Below are 21734 nucleotides of genomic sequence, written 5' to 3'. Positions count from 1 at the left end.
CTCTTTCTATAGATTGATTTGATCTCGTTGCTGTGATGAACGGAGTGTACTGTCATGGTTTTTAGTACTCCTATTTTAGAGGAAAAGATGGTCTTTTTTGAGGTTATCGTATAATGCTCTCTGAGACGTTTTCCTTATGAAGAAACTGGGTTACTAAAAGTCGCACTTCCGCAGTAGAATATTGTTGTCATTTTGAGCCTAAGTACTTGGTTATTGTGCTAGCTACTAATGTCAAAAGACAACCGTAAAAGAGAGAGATCACACGAGAGAGATACTATGAGCTGAGGGAGCAAGAGTCGAGAGCGAGGGAGATATAACTGAAACAGTTGAGGGCTTTAAAAAATAGTTCTGTTTCGAACTCATCCCTAGTTGGATTTCACTGGAACGACCCTCAAATTTAGCTATTAAAATTTTGAATTTTCTCGTAACCTTAGTTCAACGAGTTCAACGATCAATCGAACATAGCCAAATCTATTTTGGATTAAATTTGGTAGAAATCGAAAGAGATTAGTTAGTATGATTCTCTTTCTAGCTTGAATATAGAAAAGAAAAGGATAAGTTTTCTTTTGTTCAGATGGCTTTTGAAAATCTAAGGTTAGATTAGATTCTTTGATTCCTTTTATCCTTTGCAAACAACAAAAAGAATCTGCCAACCACACCATGCACTATACAAAAACCCCATTTCATTTTGCCCTCTCAATCACGAAAAGAAATACCCACGATTAGGGACGCTTATAGGATAAGTCAGCTCGAGTTTAGACATTTTTTACTCCAACCCAATTGCTCGGTTCATAAAATTTCTCAACCCACGTAATTCAATTAGCTATTGGGTTAACTTAGATTGAGTTATTCGGAAAAACCCATGAATCAATTTGTAACTTAACTCAACTCAAGTTAGAGACGTTTATAGAATAAGTCAGCTCGGGTGTAGACATTTTTTACTCCAACCCAATTGTTCGGGTTATAAAATTTCTCAACCCATGTAATTCAATTAGCTATTGGGTTGACTTAGATACAGTTGTTCGAAAAAAATCCATGAATCAATTTGTAATTTAATTCAACTCAATCAAAATAAATTGATAACCTAACCCAGATACTAAGATCCCATATCGGTTGTAGACGAAAACAAAACATTCTCTATAAGGGTGTGGAAATCTCTCTCTAGCAGACTCCATAACGAGTCAAAATTGACAATACGCAGTGGGTTTGAGCTGTTACAAATAGTATCAGAGAGTAGGGTTAGACCCAGAAGGGATATGATAGCGGTGGACTTGGGATGGTAGATTTGAACGGTTAGAAATGGTATCAGAGGCATTGATCAGAGTAGGGTTAGACCCAGAAGGGATATGATAGCGATGGACTTAGGACGTTACACAGATTGTACGAATTAGGTTAAATTGATCGAGTTTTTCAGATCCTCACGTCTTTTAAATAGCTCGTGATCGTGATCGTGATCGTTGATGGTGGGTTTCGTGGGGCTTAGCAAAGGCAAATGGGAATCAAGAGAGAGGAAAACAGCAAGATAAAAACAAACCATACACTTTTTTTTTTTTTTTTCTCCCTCTTTTCTCTCCTTTTGAGACTCTTCCTTCCATCTCTGTATCTTTCTTTCGTTTTTTTTCAGATTCTCTCAACAAAAAAATAAAAAAAATAAAATAAAAAAATAAAAAATGGTATGAACGTAATATAATTTGGAAACAATAATATAAAAAAGAAGAAAAAGAAGCACAGCTCATGAAGCATATATTCCCTTCCAACAAAACCCTTTTTTTAATGATATAAAGAGAGAACCTCAACCAAACCATACCCTTCCTTCTATGGATATTCAAAGAGAAAAAGAACCAATAATTATGCAAAATTATCAACACATGAACTTGGTTTTGTCTACTGATCCAAAGCCACGCTTGAAATGGACTCCTGAACTTCATCAAAGATTTGTCGACGCAGTCGCTCATCTCGGTGGAGCTCACAGTTTCGTTCTTGTTCTTGTTCTTGTTCTTGTTCTTATGGTGGAATGTTTCGATCCGTTTACTTAGTTGTTTTAGTGTGTTTTTTTGTTGCAGAGGCTACTCCTAAGAGCTTGATGCGTGCCATGGGTATCACTGGCCTTACTCTCTATCATCTCAAGAGCCATTTACAGGTTCTTCGTCTATTTCCTTTCAATCTATGGCTGTTCTTCATTGGATCATTAAAAAACTGATTTGGGTTTGTTTTTATATCAGAAATACAGATTGGGGAAGACCCAGAAGCCTGAAAATCATAGCATGAACGAGTAAGAGAAGTGAAAAAAAAACAAAAAAACAAAAAAAAAAAAACAAAAAAAACGATTTTTTGTGTTTTTTTGTATCTGAAATGGCAATTTTCTTATGAAATTCTTGGGTTGATTCAAGGAATATGAAGAGATTACATGAACAAATTGAGGTACAAAGGCATTTACAGCTGAGAATCGAAGCTCAAGGGAAGTATTTACAGAGAGTGCTGAGAAGAGCTCAAGAGATGATTGCAGGGTATGGGTGTTGTTCTGAAGCGCTGGAGGAGGCGAAGGCGGAGCTGTCGGAATTGGCGTCAATGGTGAGCTATGGGTATCAATCAGATGAGGTGAGGGAGACGAGGATGGGCTCCATTGATAGCTCTTTGACGTCCTTGTCGGAGGCCCCGACAGTGAAGACGAAGAAGAAGAAGAGGAAAGGAAACAGAGAGGAGGAAGAACAGAGCAGCTCTGTTTCTGAGGGAGATTATAAGAGATTGATCGATTTGAATGTGGAATATGTTTGAATGATTATCAAAATTTGGAATTTGGTTGTAAAATATGTGTAAATGGGTGGAATTTTAACCCAATGTTTAAAGTATATTTTATGAATACGAGAGAAATTTTAAAAATTTGTGTTCGTGTTACGTGTTCATACATGTTCTTACGCTCCTCGGTTGACTTACGACTCGATTTTTTAATAATTAGACGCATATTCCAACAATCTTGGAAATGGTTATTATGTCTCCAGATGTCTGTTTAATCTACGGGGATTGTGTTCAGCCACGAATCTATGTTTAAACGAGAAGTTGAGCGAGATTTTTCTCCGTTCCTTAAACAGGATCGAAGATAGAGATTATATTCCTAGTCCCTTGGTATATATATAACTAATTTATTTTTTTGATAATTTAAAATTATTATAAAAAAAAAAAAAAAAAAAAAAAAGCTATTGGGCTGACCCAATAATAAAGCTATTGGGCTGACCCAAATCCAAAAGGGTCGGTCGATTCATATCCAATTTAATGAATGGAAGGGTTGAGTCTAACCACCGAATCAAATTTTGATTTTAGGTCGAATTTGAATCGAACCTAGGTCAAGTTGGGTTAGCCTTTTGGCTACGTCAATTCTCAATCTTTTTTTTTTTTTTTAAATTTACGACCCAATTATATTTAAAAATAAATACATAAATAAAGTACACAATAATATGAACATACTCAAAAAAAAAAAAAAAAAAAAAAAAAAAAAAAAAAAAAAAAAAAAAAGCTTAGATGGATCTTTAGCTTTCATGTGGGTCCACCTCCTACTCCAAGAAAGTCGAAGAACAACGCCGGTTCAACACTCCGGTCCATAAACGACGGCGGTTCATTTGTAGCTGAATCTTCATCCGAGGTTGTCGTTCTCCTGCGCCGCCTTCCAGCAGCAAAATGGTGTCTACATTTTCTAGCCATGATGACATGCCAATGATTCTTGACACCATTATCAGTGCGCCCAGGAAACAGCCTGGCAATCATGGCCCATTTGTTGCCGTGAACTCTATGCGCCTGCATTAGCCTCTCCTCTTCCTCGTGTGTGAAGGCTCCTCGGTTGATCCTCGGGTCCAGCTGGTTGAACCATCGCAGCCTGCAGCTCTTACCTACCTTGTCCAAAACAACAACCCCCCATGTCAGTGAATTACCTTCAAAACTTGTGATTTTAAACAACCACTCTACCAGATCTGCCGTCCAGTTTCTCCGCGATGAGGTTCCAGTTTTGGGGGCCGTATAGGGCGACCACCTCCCTTAGCTTGGCGTCCTCTGCTGGCCTCCAGTGCCCTCTCGCACAAGCCTTCGCGTTGGTGCCTGAATTCATGTCCCTCTCACTGGTGTACTCTAGAGTGCTTGTGGTTGTGGGTGGGGAAAGTAAAACATGACATTCACCAGTTTTTTCTAGTTTAGAGGGACATTGGTTGTTTGAGTGTGCTACTTAGTTTATAATGTTTGGTTTGGCTACGACACGACACTCTGATACTACCTATTACGAGCATGTAACAGCTCAACCTCACAGCTAGCAAATATACTACATTTTTTCGACTTTCCCTCAAAGTTTAAAAAACGCGTCTCCCTTCTTAACCGATGTGGGATCTCACAATCTCATAATCCACTCCCCTTAGGGACCTAGCGTTGTTGCTGACACTCGTTCCTTTCTCCAATTGATATGGGATCTCACAGTCCACTCCCCTCAGGGCCCAACGTCTTCTTTGGCACACCGTCCCGTGTTCACCCCCTCTTCAGGGTTTAGAGTCCTTGCTAACACACCACTCAATGTCTACTCTGATATCATTTGTAACAACTCAAACCCACTGTTAACAAATATTGTCCTCTTTGGACTTTTCCTTTCGAGCTTCCCCTCAAACCCACCGCTAACAAATATTGTCCTCTTTAAACTTTTTCTTTCGAGTTTCTCCTCAAAGCTTTAAATACGTATATTAACGAGAGATTCTCACGCCCTTATAAAGAATACTTTCTTCTTCTCTCGAATCGATGTAGTATCATCTAACAAATAACCTCTAACCTCTGCAATAGTATGATACGGTGTCGGAACTCCAGTTTGAAATCATCCAAGTTGTTCATAGTTCATTATAATAATAATAATGATATTGTATCTGGTTTCAGTGTCTGGGAAACCCAATAGCAGACGTTTCCATTCAATTTCTGTCCCAGTCATAACAAAGATGTACTAGAGAGAGAGACACACACACAAACTAATAGCTGACCCCATACAACCAAACCAGTACAAGTAATAAAAAAAATACTATTTATTAGAGTTAGATATGTCTACGATCCAAATTTGTTCAAAAATAGATCATCTAGCGAGTGACTCTAATCAGAATTGAAGACACTGATCATCTAGCTTGTGATCCTTACCAAATCCAAGGACACTTATCATCTAGCTTGTAGCCCTAATCAAACCTTAAGACACTGATCATGTAGCCTGTAAACCTAATTAGACTTGAAGACACTGATCAGTAGGTGTGTGATGCCTAACATCATGCATGTCTATGTCTATGTCTTTGTCTTTGTCTTTGTCTCAACTCCTGGCACACTGCTTTCTTTTCTCCTGCCATTCCCACGTGTGCTGACTCCTGACCTGCCCACTACCATGCCTCCTCCTCCTCCTCCTCCTTTCCTTTCACTTTCACTTACTTATTTGGTAGCTTTCCTTTGCTTTACACCATACTTTTGGATTCAGTGACCCCCAAAATTACCCTAAAAAACCACTTCTAAGTACACCCTTTTAGGGTATCACTCCACTTCTTTCCACTACTCTTCCACCTTACCTAAACCCTCCACTTGAATCATGGGACTCAGAATATGGCCAACCTATCGTTGAAGGGCGTGTTGTTCGCGTAGGTGATTGCCTGTAGGGTATTAAACCTGTGGGACGTTACAGGGAGAACATATTATCCTCTTTGGGCTTTCTCTTTTGGGTTTTCCTTTGAAACTCGTCTTCATCCCCAATCGACCAGAAAAAGATAACCATGTGTGTGATGTCCCACGTTAGTTGGGGAACAGAACAAACCACTGTTTATAAGGGTGTGGAAACCTTCCCCTAGGAAACGCATTCTAAAGCCTTGAGGGAAAGCCCAAGAGGAAAAATCCAAAGAAGACAATATCTGCTAGCGGTGGATCTGGACCGTTATAATGTGCTAAAAAGATACGGTAGGGTATTAATGGTTTGATTCGAGTTTAACCCATGAGATTTCATAACTTGTGTCAAAAGTACCCGTTATGCCTCGAGCTGGATTGATGAATTAAGATGCATTATGGATAGACAATTTGAGGACCTAATGCATGTGTGTGTGAATGACATGCTAATATGTAGATTACGAGAGTGACAGTTACTTATCTAATTTTATGAGGCAACACTATGACAGGCTCGACTCGGCTCCATCGACTGGGTTTCTCATTAGTTGAGTAAAGTTTTATTAGAGTGTCGATCTAAGCACCACGAGATAATTGAACAGCTCAAATCAGGGATTAATTGTCCACTCGATCACAGGAAAAGAAACAACAGAATTGTATCGTTTAAACTTTTGGTTGTGTGTGTATGCATTTCTAATCCAACTCGGGGTATAACCCTAACTTAGATTTGGGCCTTGGGCCTTGGGCCTTATTGGGTTAGAGATACAAAAAAAGTATGGGCTTTCGTTGTGGGCTTAACTAATAAGCCGGCCTATTGGTTTAGTTCGGTTTTCGGCTTTTTCTAAATAGAGAACCGAAAAAACTCGAGTCCGTCAAATTTGTACAAAACCAATTGATTTGGTTCGGTTTGGTTTGGTTTGGCTCGGTTCAATTTTTGGCAAAAAAAAAAAAAAAAAAAAGATTTGATTTATTAGAATCACAATCAATACAACTGAAGCAACTAACAAAAGAGAGGGACAAAAAAGACTTTTCCCATCAAGATCCAATAAAAATACACGATCAAACACAGAAGGGCGGGTGGTAAGATTAAGAAGACTCCACCTCGGCCCACTAGTCCGACAAACAAAAAAACAGAGTAAAAATAAAAAACCCAAAAACCGAAATGACGAAACAACCCTTTCACGGTGGCTGAGCTCTTCACCGGAATTGACGGCCGGTGAAGGTCTGGCCAAAGGACCAACCGGCCGGAGCCACGTTTCTAGAAACAAGTGTTCGGCCGTCGCTAGTGGTGACCCTAAAAGAGAGGGGTTGACCATCCAAAAAGTTGTTGCTCTGCCAATTCTGCCCCCAATTTCTCGACATTGACTGCCACCCACTTCTCGCCCCTTTAATCGACACTGCCCGGACATCTCCGGCGCCGCCCACATTTGTTATTAGCACCAAATTGAAGTAGGAATGGCCGTTGATTGTGAACCTTATTCCTCCCCTTCTTTTGCACGGAGCCCTCCGATAAGCGACGGGGATGATTCCGGCATGGTATTGGGCAATGTGGAGGAACACAGGTTGGGCGAGGTCAAAATGGTGCAGAGGAGGGTTGCACCAGCCGCCGGCGGTGTTGGGAAGGGCGTTATTGGGCGGACAGAAATTGGTGGCGGTGACCAAAATAGAGCCTGGAAGACACCATTGAGGGTCGTCCACGCACTTGATCTCATAGCAAGACCCGCAGCTCAGCCCATTGTTGAACAGGGCAGTGCTAACAGCGGCGGTGTTCCCACCGAACCCTTGACTGTACAGATTCCCATACCCACAAGCTCCGCCTGTTCCCAAGATTCATCAATTTCATTAAACCCCAAATGCCGAAATATTTTACATGTAAATTTTGTATAATTTTTCTTACCCATTGTCCCAGAAGCATCGCTGCCGCCGTAGAAGGTGGCGTGGGCGTTGGTCCATTCGCCGACTGCCGCGGTGGACGCAAGGAGTGAGAAAAAGACCACCGGAAAGAGCATATGAAACTCCATCTTAGACGGAAAATGGAAGGGAGAGAAAGGGAGAGAAATTTTAGCGCCGCTGGTGAGAGGGGCCGCCGCGCCGGAACTTAGCAGAGGATTTCGTGGAGGCCAAGAAGCCCAATATATAATGGCGGACCTCACGGGTCAAAACTTAGAGAATTAACTCTACTTTACAAATGTTTCGTATCCAATTTATTTATTATTTATTTTTTACCTAATTAATAAAAATATTTTAAACTTTCTCTTTTATTTCAAAATATTTTTAATTTTTTTTTAAAAATTCAAAATTATATTCGTTTCAAAAATATCTTTAAATTTTGAAATTCTATATATATATATAAAATAAATATAAAAAAAACTTCATAATAATAACCTTATTTATAAAATATAAACTTTTTTAAAAATTAAAAAAAAAAAAAAAAAAAACACCTTCAGACATTTTAATTTTACTAAAAAAACATGCATAAATTTTTTAAAATAACATTAAAAAGTATAAATATAATTTACGAGGTGTCGATAGATGTGACAGATTACTTTAAAATTTTTATAGGTATTTTTAAATATAAGGGTATTTTTGAACTTTTTCAAAACTACCGACCATTTCAGTAAAAAAAATTGATGATAAGGATATTTTTTTTTATATTTTAGATCGTTTAAGGATATTTTTATTAATTTAGCTTAAATAATAAATATTTTGTAACTTTATTATTTATTTTATAACAAATATATCTAATTTTATATTTTTAAAACTACTCGTAATATAGAAGCATTGGTAGAATATTGGGGGGAAAATTAAAAGTGTTTAAAAAATTCATAATGGTGTTTTTGAAACTTTATAAAAATTTAAAGATATTATTAAATATACATTTATTTTAGTATAAAGTTTATAAATATTTTTATTAATTTAAGTTTAAAATAATAAAAAAGAATAAATGGGGGAAAGAAAAGTAAAAGAATGGGGAAAAGCGCCATTATTATTTTTATTACAACGCGGTGAACCGGTTCGAACCAATTCAATGCGTGTCCTCTCTCTTTTTCTCCATAATAAACGCCCCACGTGCCACTATCTTTAACTAAATTAACTTCTCCATAAATCCAGCCATTATTTTTGCCACTATGCTTCATTAAATTTCAGATTCTTACATAGTATATTTAATACATGGTTATATATATATATATATATTAAATTTAAATAAGATGTCCTTGACTTGCTTGTTCGGGTCGGTTGACAGGGACATCAACCAATTGAGTGGGGGAGGATGTCACGGTCATGCATGTCAATAGCTGCATGACAGATATCCCAGTCTTGCTTGTCCATGACGTATTGTATCCATGGTTGCATGTCCGTTCCAAACTCTTTTTACATGCTTTCATCCTAGATAGGTCTTTACCATTCTATATTGGGTCGGTATGAGGGTGTACGACTGTTCACCAAAATCATGTCTACACCTGGAAGGGCTAAAATGCTCGAAAATGTACTATAGGAGGATATGACTAGTTGTCAACTTCTTTCTACCTGATAGTTATATGAAGTAAGTCGTTGTTGTTATCTTTTTGCTTACATTCAAACACCATTTCTCCCGTTTTCTAAAACTTTCTTCTTGAACCGGGGTCAGAGGCTGGAGCATACGTCGCTTGACCGTAGGCAACACAAGAACGAATAGGCTTAAAATATAAATCTATTAGAATGTTGAATGAAAAGTCAATGAAACAGAATTAGGTTAAAGATGAACGGGTCTCCTTTGCCTCATGGTTTAGTCCTTCTGTATTGTCGTCGTGAATATAACCGTAGAGGACATTGGTCAAATAAGTTAGACGAGTCAAAAAAGAAAAATAATGTATATTGATTAGAGAGAGGGAGTGAGAGATTAGGTGGCTAATTAATTCAAGTTGCATGGAAATTAATAGAAAAATAATGTATATTGAGATTTGCATGCAAAACCCTAAAATTAAAAATTCGTAAAAACTGATTGTGGAGGGAACAACACCGCGATTTTCGAATCTATGTTTCTATTATTTAGGGTTAATTAATGTCAATTACTAATAACCATAATTTAAATGCTAATGTATTTGACAGCTATATATATATATATATATATATATATATATATATATATATATATATATATATATTTATATTTGATTATTTTGTAAATTTTGAATCGCTCGAGCAAAATCGAAGTTTGAAATTAATTAAACATAAACTTGAGGAACTCAGTGAATAGAAGACGAATCGAACCAAAAAAGTAGCATCGAGATGCTACAAATTGAAGAAAGATGCTTTGGTTGCGGGATGTAGGGTTGAGACGTGTTTGCTCAACCCTTGACAATATCGAAACGCTACAATAATTTTTTTGGATTTAACCCTTTAGATTTTGTGACTGTGAACATTTGTGGCATCCGAGTAAATGAGAGATCACTAAAAATTACTTAAAAGAATTGAAAGTCACTATATTTACCTTTCTTTTCGATGTCTCAATCATAAAATGTTATAATTATACGTGTTTTGCTTGAAGTAATTCTATTTGGTGAATAAGGATAAATTATACTCAAATGACTCGTGCTAATATTCTAAAAGGTCGATCAGTGTTCTGAACTTTAGACATGAGTGGTTAACCATTAAGTTGGTTAACCGTAGCTATACGTGTTTTGCTTGAAGTGATTCTATTAAGTAAATAAAGATAAATTATATTCAAATGACTCGTGTTAATATGCTGAGGTCGATAAGAGTTCTGAACCTTAGACATGAATGGCTAACCATTAAGTTGGTTAACCATAGTTATACGTGTTTTGTTTGAAGTGATTCTATTAGGTAAATAAAGATAAATTATATTCAAATGACTTGTGTTAGTATACTGAGACTGATCGGTATTCTGAACCTTAGACATGAGTTGTTAACCCGGGTTGGTTAGCAAAGGATGAGGGATAAAAGAAAGGGCAGCATGAATTGAAAGGACTGCCATTTGAAAGTGGTTCAGTCCTTTATTGCAGCACCCTGCACATGCAATTTGGCTCTATTCACTTTCTTTATTTTCTTTTTAAAAAATATTCCAATTATTATTAATAAAAAAAATATATATTAAATTATATATTTGATACATATATCTTGAAAAAAAAAATTAAAATTTATTTTTTATAATCTAATAAAATCTTTTTAGGATAATCTTGGAGATTATTGGATTATTTATGAGATTTTCTTAAATTATAAAATTATTTAAACTAAATAATTTCGCTTTGGTTCAAATTTTATTTTATTTTAATTTTTGTACTTCCTAATATTGAAATTTAGTAATTAAAATTTTATAATTAATTTAGTTTGAAATAATTATTTAATCAAAATTAGTCAAATAATGATAATAATATCATATATAAAATGAAACAAAAATAGAAAGTACGCAAGAGTAAATAGTATTTTACTACTTTGCCCTTGGGTTAAGGCGTTTTATATGAGATATATTTGCATTCTCGTGACTTTTTAGGATATTTTCGTACTTTCAGCTATAATTTCCACGAAAGATATTATTTAATCATTCTACAAGTTTTTTTTTTTTTTTTTTTTTTTTTTTTATAATTTAATATTTTTATCAATGTGTTTTTGATCCATCAATAATAATGTATTACCAGATGCCACAAATATATAAAAAGTATTGTTAATATAAATGTAATACAACTATTTATGGGTGTGGTTGTCATACATCAATATCTAGCTAGAACGAGCTATAGCGATCTTTGTTTAGCATTAAGTGGAAGACGCTTGCTTTGAAAATTTTCTTCCTTTTTGTATCAAGCATGTGTTGTATCACGATTGTTGTTCCTATCAAATAGATTAAGGCGCATAAAGGGTATGGACACGAGTATACGTAGAATAGATGCATGGGCTAGTGAGCACAGTACACGTGCGAGAATTGGCTTATGAGGTGCACCTTGCACACGATGCATATCATATGGGTGATGTTTCACTTGTATCTAAACGCTTCTGTACACTACGTTGTTAAGCATCCGTTGAAGCGATATGGCTCGTGATTCGGTGATTGGTTTTTGAGATATAGTTGGTGCTTTCACGTTCGTATCAAACATAACGACAAGGCTCTCGTTCGATAACGAAGATTTGATATATTGAAACCATGTGGATGTGGAAGATAGATGAGGAGGTAGGTGTATTATTGGGAGGAGAAGTTTGAATTTGAAAAGAAACAGGGAAAGGGAAAGATCTGTAAGGATCTTTATTTGTGAGGAGGAGATTGATGGGTCAACCTTTCAAGATCTTAGTGGTTTAAGGGCTTCAGATGTGACATTACCTTTTTACCCTTCAATATGATATGATTAAACATGTGATGTTTAGATTCGTACAATATTGCACATGGGACACCACACTCCATCTATGTTCAAATTAAGATCAGGGTTAGGGTTAGGGTTCCTATTGCTAGTAGATATTATTCGGTTTGACCCGTTACGTATCGTCGTTAGTCTCACGGTTCTAAAATGTATGTACTGAGGAGAGGTTTCTACACTTTTATAAAGTATGTTTTGTTCTCCTCTCCAACCGATGTGGAATCTCATAGTTAGAGTATTTATACGAACATCTTAGAATTTATGTTCGCTCGTCTTTTAATTAGGTTAAAAGACGATTGAGTTAAGTTGGATTAGGGTCAGGGTCACACTGATCACGGTTCTAAAATGTGTGTACTGAGGAGAAGTTTCTACACTTTTACAAAGTATGTTTTGTTCTCCTCTCCAACTGATGTGAGATCTCATAGTTAGAGTATTTATACGATCATCTTAGAATTTATGTTCACTCGTCTTTTAATTAGGTTAAAAGACAATTGAGTTAAGTTGGATTAAGGTCAGGGTCACACTGATCACGGCTCTAAAATGTGTGTACTGAGGAGAAGTTTCTACACTTTTATAAAGTATGTTTTGTTCTCCTCTCCAACCGATGTGGGATCTCATAATTAGAGTATTTATACGAACATCTTAGAATTTAAGTTCACTCGTCTTTTAATTAGGTTAAAAGACGATTGAGTTAAGTTTGATTAGGGTCAGGGTCACACTGATCGAGGGCTTGCTGGGACTGGGTGATCATTATCAATAGACAATGGTGACAATTTAGGAAGTAAACGGTGTGAGAGAAAATAATGAGAGACAGAGCCTAAACACTACGATGGTTCAATGGCTCTTGATTAGGTCGGTTCAGATCGATTTCGACCTGTTTTTGCCCCCTTTGAGACTTAAAAAAAAAAAAAAAAAAAAAAAAAAAAAAAAAAAAAAAAAAAAAAAAAAAAAAAAAACGATGGAAGCAAAAGACAAAAGATTGAGCTTGAACGTTGGGCTATTAAATACTTGGGTCTAGAGCTGAGAGAAGTAGTGGGCTGGGCTGGGCTGGGCTGGGCTTGGAATTGTGGGCCGTAGAATGTTGGGCTTTGGCTAACTATTTATTAAGTCTTACTAAATAATAAATTTAATTCAAATAAATCATAAAATATTGGACTAGACTGATTTAAAAGTTATCTGAATTATTTATTTTTATTTTTATATTTAATAAAAAATAAAATGTTTATTTATTTTCAAACGAAAAATTTAATTAAATTTCAACATATATTTTAAAAAATTATAAATATAGTTGGAGGATAAATAATTACAAAAAATAATAATGGAATTAAATAAAATTGTAACAAATAGTACAGTAAACCAAAGAAATTATATTTTAAAATCTATAATAAACTCGAATTAATTCAATTCAAGTTAATTATATATTTATCTTTTAAAATTATTTTGCTAAATATTGTTGTTCTCAAATTTTTTTTTGTAAATATAAATACTAAAAAAGAATTAAAATGTATGAAGAAAGACCGTCTGGGAGCAAACTCGACTGTTAGGCGCAGAATTTCCCAATCGGGCGCCATTTTGCACCAACGAATTGCAAAATGACGAGACCTCGTCTGGTGCCGATCGTCGCTGGTTATCTTCTTCTTGCATTCTTCACCATCTCTTCAGCTCAGGATTCTCATCTCGGATCTGCTCGTGTTGTATTCCAGGTTCTTCAAACCTTTTCTGTTAATGAAAATCGAATCCATGTTTAACTTTACTTGTACTGTCGAGTCTTAGCTAATAGATCAATGTAAATTTTCGATTAACCAGACGAATTATGGCGATATCGAATTTGGTTTCTTCCCCAATGTAGCACCCAAAACCGTTGACCACATTTTCAAGCTTGTTCGTCTTGGAGGCTATAACACCAATCACATTTTTCGGGTATTAAAACTGCTGGTCTTTTCTTTCTTCATGGTTTGTGATTATGTGGGGGAAAATTGTGCGTGAGATATGTTCATGTTGTTAGGTTGATAAAGGATTTGTGGCGCAAGTGGCAGATGTAATGGGGGGAAGATCAGCTCCCATGAACGAGGAGCAAAGGGCGGAAGCTAAGAAGACTGTTGTTGGTGAATTTAGTTCTGTCAAACACGTTAGAGGGATTCTTTCTATGGGGAGGTTAGTTCTTTGTACACTACACTACGCCCGAAGTTACTACTGCTTTCTTATGTCTTGTCTGTATTGTGTGTTGTTAGGATTAAATGTTCTAAAAATCTTTGTTGTTTTCCATCTTTGAATGGAAACTATCTTTGGAGGTTAGCTAGTTTGGTTCTTTGTATTTCTGATAACAAGGCCTTCAAATTGAATTAGAAGATCATGGTTTCACAATCCCTTGGCGCCTAATTCTCTCTAGTTCCCCCCCCCATCCCTTCTTTGGACAGCTTTGTGATGTGAAACTGACAAAAATGACTAAATTGTAAGTAGTAGATTTTGAGCCTAATGTTTATGAAAAGAAGATAATGATGTTCTTGTTGATGCCACTTTTAATCCCTTCCCTTTATAATTTATTAGGAAAACAACTTTTTACAATAGTGAAAGATTACAGAATTCATAAGTTCTTTTAAGATTATATAAAGGTCCCCTACATATCTAAGAGTTGCAAGAAAGATTGAAAACTTATGCAAAAGAAACACCCAGAAGTTCAACAATCAGCAATAAACTCCCACAACATTCGGATGGTGAGGCTACTAAAATCCAGGATCAATAACCCCTCCCTTCTCCCTTCTCTCCTTCCTAACCCAAACTTTCATATTTTAGCCTTCAGTCGCGTTCTTTTGCTCTGATTCTAGTATTCAAGATAAGTTTCTTCATCTGATTGATCACTTTACATTTTTATAATGGCTAGCATGGAAAGTAGTTGCAGTATCGTCGTTTACTTCGTGGGAATTATTTGCTGAAAGAGAAAAAAAGGAATCGTTCTTTTTTCATGAGGATTCAATGTAATGTTTTGCATTGGTTGGAACAATCTCTTTTGCTCAGCTTTGGAAAAGTCCTTTGAATGTTAAATTCTTCAATCAATTGAGAGGGGATGAAGGATTCTTTAGAGTTCATAAAAAGTACAATAAGTTTGGTTGGTATTCATAAATTTCGTTTTCTTTTAACCAATGGAGCCGATAAAAATACTGTTAGGGTTCCGGCAGGATTAAAAAATGAGGTTGGATGGTTTTATGGGAGATATTGGATTAATTCCAACGTAAAACTAAAAACCGGTGGATTTTGCAAGCTGAATGTGTTATGCTTTGATTCCCAAATAACAAGCCATTGCAGAAAATTCCTAGATCCGGTGGATTTTTGCAAGCTGAATGTGTTATCCATGAGTATTAGTCTCTTTTCATTTATTCAATGAAAAGTTTTGTTTCATGTAAAAAAAAAAAAAAACCCAAACTCAACAACAAATATAAGAACCTCTCATTAAACGGCAGCTTTTCAATTATGAAGCCACATAAAACAGATCTATTTTATCGAAAAACCTATTTGCCACCGAATCATCAAGGAATGGATTTTGGCCAAAACTCCACCATGAAGCTTTTAACTGAAAAGGTCAAAGGAATCCTCTATAAAATCTTGACAAATTCTAAAATCGTGTGGTGTTTGGTCTTTTGTTAGATTCTTTGCTTCTCTTTGAGTTGGGTGACAAAGTCATTTTGTAATTATTCTTTAGGTCTTATTTTGCTTGATTGGAGGCCTTTCTTATAGTTTACCTCCTTTTATGAGCTCTCTCTTTTGTATGGCCTCTTTCATTTTTTCCTCAATGAAAACTTGGTTTTTTTTTTTTAAATGCATGACAGAAAAAAAAAAGCAATAAATGAAATGCAATGAATGGATTGTTCCTTTGTCTGGCTTGTTCCTTATTTCAGGCTCCTCCTTTTGCAATTTTTTTTCTTTCGCTCAAGTCACCATGTCTATGTTGGGTCTTGTCAATGGTTTGTGTCCATGTTTGTGTTTTTTTTTATCTCTATTTGTTCCTATATCTGTCAATATTCAGCTGAAATAGTCATACCTATAGCACAAAAACTAACAATTAGATATAGGATACATTTTTTAAAAAAATTTCCAGTCGATTGTATCATTTAGCTTCACTGTAACACCAATATGAAAAGGAAAAAAAAAAAGCTCTTTCTCCTTGAACCGTTGTTCTCTTATACTTCATGCTATGTATGTAAAGTTGTAAAACAGTCTTTCATTTTGACGTTTAACTTGCTACCTTTTGTGTTACCCGATGCTATCTGACCTTAGTTTGTTTAACTATGTTCCTTATCTTATCAAAAGAAGCTTATATTTGTACATGAGAAGTTTGGTTCTCCGTTTTAAATATTACTTGCGATCTCTGTAGATATGATGATCCAGACAGTGCCCAATCCTCCTTTTCTATGCTACTTGGAGATGCTCCTCACCTTGATGGCAAAGTATGCACTTGCAATTATAAGTATCAGACTGATAATTCTGTTTAGTTCAGATAAATGGAACAAAAAACTAATGAATATGTTCTGATACTCATAGTATGCAATCTTTGGAAAAGTTACCAAAGGCGACGATACATTGAAAAAACTTGAAGAACTTCCTACTCGTCGTGAGGGTATATTTGTAATGGTAAACTTCATATGCTTTCTTTTATCCCAGCAGTAGGATCATCCAGGCTGAATATGATATCATTTTCTTTTTAAGAACTTATTCAAGTTTGTGCTCTCTATCTTTACATGTTTTGATCAATTTCGACCAAACTCAGCTATTTTTTTCTCTTCAGGAAAAGTTTTTGCATTACAGTGATTGCCATTTTCATCTTTCTCATCACTGATCTCCATTTAAAACGATCACTAATCTTCTTTTTTTATGTTTTCAGCCAACTGAGCGCATAACAATACTGTCATCATACTATTACGGTGAGAATGTTAATCTCTCATGCTACTCTTTTCCATTCGGATCGGCCTTTACCTGAAAAACGACCTTTAAGCTTGTTTTACATCTACTGATATACTTTAAAAGATATATTTTCAATTATTCTGATTATCCTAGCTCCTAAAATCCTTTTGGAGTCTTCCGCATCACTTGTTTGGTCCCTTTTATGTTTAGATGTCAATTCTGAGCATTGTGAAGAGGAGAGATCAACTCTGAGGCGAAGGCTAGCTGCATCTTTTATCGAGATTGAAAAACAGGTAAGAACAGCCGAGTTTTAGACTGCAATGAATGCTGAGACATGAACTGATCTTTTAATTTGTTGTCTGCAGAGAATGAAATGCTTCCCCTAAAACGAGCAGGACAACGAAAACTCCGATAGGAAAAACTGGAACACGAATGCAAATAGAAACGGTCTGTCCAAATCCTTATCTTTGTTGTACCGTCTTAGTTGACACATTTCTCACGAGGATGTAGAACATTAAACGCACAAACGCACGTATAAACACTGAATAAAAATGTTTAAAACTTCATATAGTTCAATAGCTAAGGCATGGATTAATATCCCATTTCGTGTTTAAGTGTCATTTTTATGCTTTTTAAACTGTGGAATACGATAAATACAGGAAATTTGCATCTGTAAGCCAAATTTTGAAAACAAGTGTATTAATTTTTCATGTTTCCAGAATGAGCGTTGGCTTATTATTATTTTTCCTTAATGAGATTATTCATTTAAAGTGTATGATTTTATAATTTAATTATTTTTTGGTAATTTTAATATGCAGCCTTTATTTCATCATATGTAAATACGTGCAAGTTTTGTCTTATACAGTCTGTATATTTAGTTATTTTGAAATATATGTTTGGTAAATTTGTTCGTCGTCATCATCATTTCATTCATATTAATACTCCATTCTTCATGTAAACAGGATTTCCCACCGTGTTTGGGCATGTCTCTGTGAGTTTCAACCCTACAGGTTAAATGGATATCTCGAGTTAATCTTTTTTTGTCAAGTACTTGGACGAAGTGACCAAACTACTAGTAAACGAAAACCTCGAGATGAAATTTTTGAATTTGAAAATTCATGGATTTAATTGCTACCAAACCTAAAATTCAGTAGCCAAAAGTGTATTTTTTTTTTCTTCCTATTATGGATTATAAATAGACATATATGTTCGAGTTGACCTAATGACATTCACATGATGGACTGATCTATATATATATATATATATATATATATATATATATATATATATATATATATATATATATAGCTTAAATGAACCCTTTTGTAGGCCATATTCTTTGATTGAGCTCGGGTGGTCGGCCTTTGGTGAGACTAACTCGAACCCCTTCCCCTCAAAATTTTCAAAGAAATCATGTAATTTATTGATAAAACTATGTTATGTATTTTATCATATTATAATGTAATTTATAATATATATTTTTGTACACACGTTTTAATTTTACACAAAAATAAAATATCATTATAGCTTAAAATACAAGTTTTTATATTTTTAATGTAATCCTCCAATATCTTAATTTTGTGGTGGGTATGATATTCTCAGAGTAAAAAAAAAAAACTTTTAGTTTTATCTTTTAGAATTCTAAAAGTTTAAGTTTTAATTCTATCGTTATACTTTGAAACGAATAGAATCATTTGATGATACTAAAAATGTAGGTCTTGTTTATATTAACCCAAGATGCTAAAGCACCTGATCGGGATGAGGAGTCCTCGAGAAATGCCTCGACCATAACATATAACCTTCGTGAGAAATTAAGTTGGTCATGCCCGATCAATAATCTTGCATCCATCTAGCAATATTCATGGCATAAAATCGAGTACAGAACATTCCAACTCCCTATGAACGGTGAAATTCATCAACCAGGGTTGTCGTTCTTATCCTTTTTCATTTCTCATCCTCATGAAACTCTCCATTGTAATTAGTGGGAATAATCAACGACACCTAGATCAAACTCGATTAATATCTATCCACAAATAAATTAAAAAAACCTAAGAATATACGAACAAAATGTCATAAAATATTATTCTCTCTTAAGAATATAGCGTTACCAATATAGAGAGTGAAGTTTGGGATGTTTTCATCTCTAAAAAACTTATTTCTTAATGATTAAGTTATATTTAAGTTAAAATATATTAATAAAGTATATTTAATATTTAAATACCATTCTTTTTTTCATTTTTTCATTCTACTACTCTCAAATATCTAAATTTATTTAATTTCAATAAATCTTAAAATTAATTTTTATTGTTAGTTTAAAATAAAATTTTTATCCAAATTACTTAAATATTAAAAATAATTTTGATAAAAAAAAAAACACATTATAAACATATATTTAAAGTTTATAAAGAAAAGCTAACCATTTCAAGTTTTAAGGGTATTTTTTAAACATAGTATTAAAGACAGAAGTATTTTTAAATTTTTTTAAAAGTTGGAGAGTATTTTTGAAACATGATACTAATGGATTCGATTGGAGGGTATTATTGAAACTTCGATATCTTTAAACAAAATAAATTAATATATATATATATATATATTTTGTTAGGAATAAATTATATAATTAGGAAAATATAAAAGAAAAAAAACAAAAACTTGGTGTAAAAGAAACAACCTTTTACTATATTTATAAAATTAAGGTTTTAGAGAGTTAAAAGGTCAGTCGCGGCAAGAAGCGCGTGAAGGAAAGAATTGGCAAAAGAAAAAGGAAATTAAAGAGTGAAACGCAAACCTCAGAAAATCCCATTCTTCTCGTCTTCCATCCCCGGCTTTGCCTCTCTGCTCTCGCGCCGTTTTTTTCTGCTCCGTTCTTCGGCCTCAAAATCCTCTCAATCCCAACTCCATTTCTCAAAAATTCCAAATCCAAATCCAATTCCACTTCCAAATTCTTCCATCGCCATCGCCATGATCCTCCTCCTCGCTTTCCTCCTCTTCTTTGCCTCTCCTCTCATGGCCGCTTCTGACCCATCCACCATCTACGACCATCTCCACCTTCACGGCCTCCCCATCGGCCTCCTTCCCAAGAACATCACCAGATTCTCCATCGACTCTTCCACTGGCCGATTCCAGGTCTTCCTCGACCAGCCCTGCAATGCTAAGTTCGAGAATGAGGTTCACTATGATTTCAATGTCTCCGGTCGCCTCAGCTATGGCCAGATCGCTGAATTGGCTGGAATTTCCTCGCAGGAGCTCTTTCTTTGGTTTCCTGTTAAAGGAATTCACGTCGATTTGTCCTCTTCTGGTTTAATTCATTTTGACGTCGGCGTTGTTGACAAGCAATTCTCCCTCTCTCTCTTTGAGTCCCCGCCTGATTGCACTGCCGCTGATCCTGTTGATCATTCCTTCGAGTTGAATGGAGCCTCTGTCGATTTGAATGTGGCTATTTCTATGGTACGTTTCAGCTACTGTTTTCGTTCGTTTATCATCTATATTTACTTGTTTCGAATTCGTGTTGATGGTGCAAAAGTAGTTACTATGATGCTTGCTTATGTCTTTGGTTGAATTTTTTCGTTGTTTTGGGAAATATTGTTGTCTATTATGTATCAGCAAGCATTGGTATTATTGTTCACATGTAGTTATCATTACGATAATTCTATGTTCTAATTTACCTTGTTTATGTTGTAGAACTGGAATATTGTCGATTCCCTGTTTTCAAATCTTATAGAATGATCTGGTTAAAAGATACTACTTCTTTTTAATTCATTGCTTTGTTACCTTCTTGTCGACATTTAGCGTTAGGTTAATGGTTTGGGATCGAAACATGATCAAAACGTAGGATATGTGTGTTAAGTTTGTCATCGAATTTTAAGTTAAGGAGACATGACTATGGAGTGAATCATTGGGGCATTGAATTCATGCTTCTTCTAGGAAAAACAATGTTTAATGTGGTGTAGTTCGTCGTGCCATTTCATAATATATTCTTGCCGTGTTCTTTCGTTCGAGCGAGTTATGGGTGTGGATGGCTTTATGAATCTTGAATAGATGTTTATGTCCATTACTGCAACTAGCTAAGATTGAGACTGATTAAGGCCTTGTGTGTGATATTAATAGGATCATCCAAGTTGTAATTCCTAACTTTATGATCTTTCTTTTAGTTACAATGCATTTTTCTTTTGATCTTATAGTCGCTAGGCTCTTGTTCTTGTATTTGTCATAATTTTGCATTACTATATTGGAATTCTTCATAATGTAGTCATATGTTCTTAATTAAGAGGTTGCTTCTTTGGATTATCATATAATTTCAGAGTGAAGCACAGAACCTTCAGCTCGAGGACAGGGAACTACGAGCAGCATCATAGATTACCAATACAAGAAACGTTACGGATTTCCCGAGGCTTTCGTTCAAGAGTCTGCCTTTGCTGGTCTGGTAAATTTGTTTCTGCCATTTGTGGATTGCTTTTGTTTTGTATAGTCTTTGTTTCCTAATAGTCCTGTCTGATGGGGATAAGGAGGCTATTATATATTCATATAAAGAGCTCACAGAAATATTTAGCCTCCAATCCTTCAAGTCTATACTATTATTAGCTGAATTTAAGCGAGGGAGATTGTTGCTTGGGTCGGCTTATAAGAATCCTAGAAGTCATGTCTGGTATTAAGTTTAGCAGTCGTCTTGTCTGTTGTAAGTGCTTTTTATCTCTGTTTATGAAGTATATCACTGCTTCTGGCTGTGGTTGGCATTGGCTACTCACAAAAAGAAGTTTTGTTTTTGTTGTGTTGCCTCTATAGCCATGAAGTTTGGGCTTGTAAATTGTACATTGCAAAAGTGATATTTTAGTAGCTAAAAGAGGATTT

The 21734-nt window shown here is 35.2% G+C and overlaps 4 protein-coding genes across 5 annotated transcripts; 3 read left to right on the top strand and 1 right to left on the bottom strand.

The window, feature by feature from the left end:
* The first annotated feature begins 1728 nt into the window (after positions 1–1728).
* Positions 1729–2880, top strand: LOC111788879 (myb family transcription factor APL). Its single transcript, XM_023669441.2, has 4 exons — positions 1729–1971; positions 2064–2140; positions 2223–2272; positions 2391–2880. The coding sequence occupies exons 1-4, from the start codon at positions 1818–1820 to the stop codon at positions 2773–2775; spliced, it is 666 nt and encodes a 221-aa protein (XP_023525209.2). The 5' UTR covers positions 1729–1817; the 3' UTR covers positions 2776–2880.
* Positions 2881–6664: 3784 nt separating this feature from the next.
* Positions 6665–7714, bottom strand: LOC111788602 (expansin-A15). The gene is made up of 2 exons (XM_023668996.2): positions 7547–7714; positions 6665–7466 (listed from the first exon to the last, which is right to left on the bottom strand). Exons 1-2 carry the CDS (start codon positions 7668–7670, stop codon positions 6847–6849), a joined length of 744 nt encoding a protein of 247 aa, XP_023524764.2. The 5' UTR covers positions 7671–7714; the 3' UTR covers positions 6665–6846.
* A 5787-nt stretch (positions 7715–13501) lies between these two features.
* Positions 13502–18112, top strand: LOC111788603 (Cyclophilin-like peptidyl-prolyl cis-trans isomerase family protein). Of its 2 annotated transcripts, XR_002814179.2 has the most exons (9): positions 13502–13696; positions 13800–13913; positions 13999–14147; positions 16363–16435; positions 16530–16619; positions 16870–16909; positions 17100–17182; positions 17255–17336; positions 17852–18112. XR_002814179.2 is itself a non-coding variant. In XM_023668997.2 (8 exons), exons 1-8 carry the CDS (start codon positions 13586–13588, stop codon positions 17273–17275), a joined length of 681 nt encoding a protein of 226 aa, XP_023524765.2. In that variant the 5' UTR covers positions 13502–13585; the 3' UTR covers positions 17276–17498. The 2 variants fall into 2 exon arrangements, 1 of the variants encoding a protein (XP_023524765.2); XM_023668997.2 differs by lacking the exon at positions 17852–18112 and having other exon boundaries at positions 17255–17498.
* Positions 18113–19623: 1511 nt separating this feature from the next.
* Positions 19624–21649, top strand: LOC111788601 (uncharacterized). Its single transcript, XM_023668995.2, has 2 exons — positions 19624–20333; positions 21188–21649. Exons 1-2 carry the CDS (start codon positions 19848–19850, stop codon positions 21239–21241), a joined length of 540 nt encoding a protein of 179 aa, XP_023524763.1. The 5' UTR covers positions 19624–19847; the 3' UTR covers positions 21242–21649.
* The last annotated feature ends 85 nt before the right edge of the window (positions 21650–21734 follow it).

The sequence above is a fragment of the Cucurbita pepo genome, chromosome 2 (assembly GCF_057944985.1).
Source record: "Cucurbita pepo subsp. pepo isolate OVF chromosome 2, ASM5794498v1, whole genome shotgun sequence".
Lineage (NCBI taxonomy): Eukaryota > Viridiplantae > Streptophyta > Magnoliopsida > Cucurbitales > Cucurbitaceae > Cucurbita > Cucurbita pepo.
This window is presented reverse-complemented; position numbering and strand designations above follow the sequence as displayed.

Bases quoted from the DNA above. Each gene is read 5' to 3' on its own strand.
- LOC111788879 (XM_023669441.2), top strand. From the start codon at position 1,818: ATGGATATTCAAAGAGAAAAAGAACCAATAATTATGCAAAATTATCAA. The intron at 2,141-2,222 runs GTTCTTCGTCTA...TTTTTATATCAG, and splicing joins ATCTCAAGAGCCATTTACAG to AAATACAGATTGGGGAAGAC. The intron at 2,273-2,390 runs GTAAGAGAAGTG...GGTTGATTCAAG, and splicing joins GAAAATCATAGCATGAACGA to GAATATGAAGAGATTACATG.
- LOC111788602 (XM_023668996.2), bottom strand. From the start codon at position 7,670: ATGGAGTTTCATATGCTCTTTCCGGTGGTCTTTTTCTCACTCCTTGCG. The intron at 7,467-7,546 runs GTAAGAAAAATT...TCTTGGGAACAG, and splicing joins CGATGCTTCTGGGACAATGG to GCGGAGCTTGTGGGTATGGG.
- LOC111788603 (XM_023668997.2), top strand. From the start codon at position 13,586: ATGACGAGACCTCGTCTGGTGCCGATCGTCGCTGGTTATCTTCTTCTT. The intron at 16,436-16,529 runs GTATGCACTTGC...TGATACTCATAG, and splicing joins CTCCTCACCTTGATGGCAAA to TATGCAATCTTTGGAAAAGT. The intron at 16,910-17,099 runs GTGAGAATGTTA...TTTTATGTTTAG, and splicing joins ACTGTCATCATACTATTACG to ATGTCAATTCTGAGCATTGT.
- LOC111788601 (XM_023668995.2), top strand. From the start codon at position 19,848: ATGATCCTCCTCCTCGCTTTCCTCCTCTTCTTTGCCTCTCCTCTCATG. The intron at 20,334-21,187 runs GTACGTTTCAGC...ATATAATTTCAG, and splicing joins TGAATGTGGCTATTTCTATG to AGTGAAGCACAGAACCTTCA.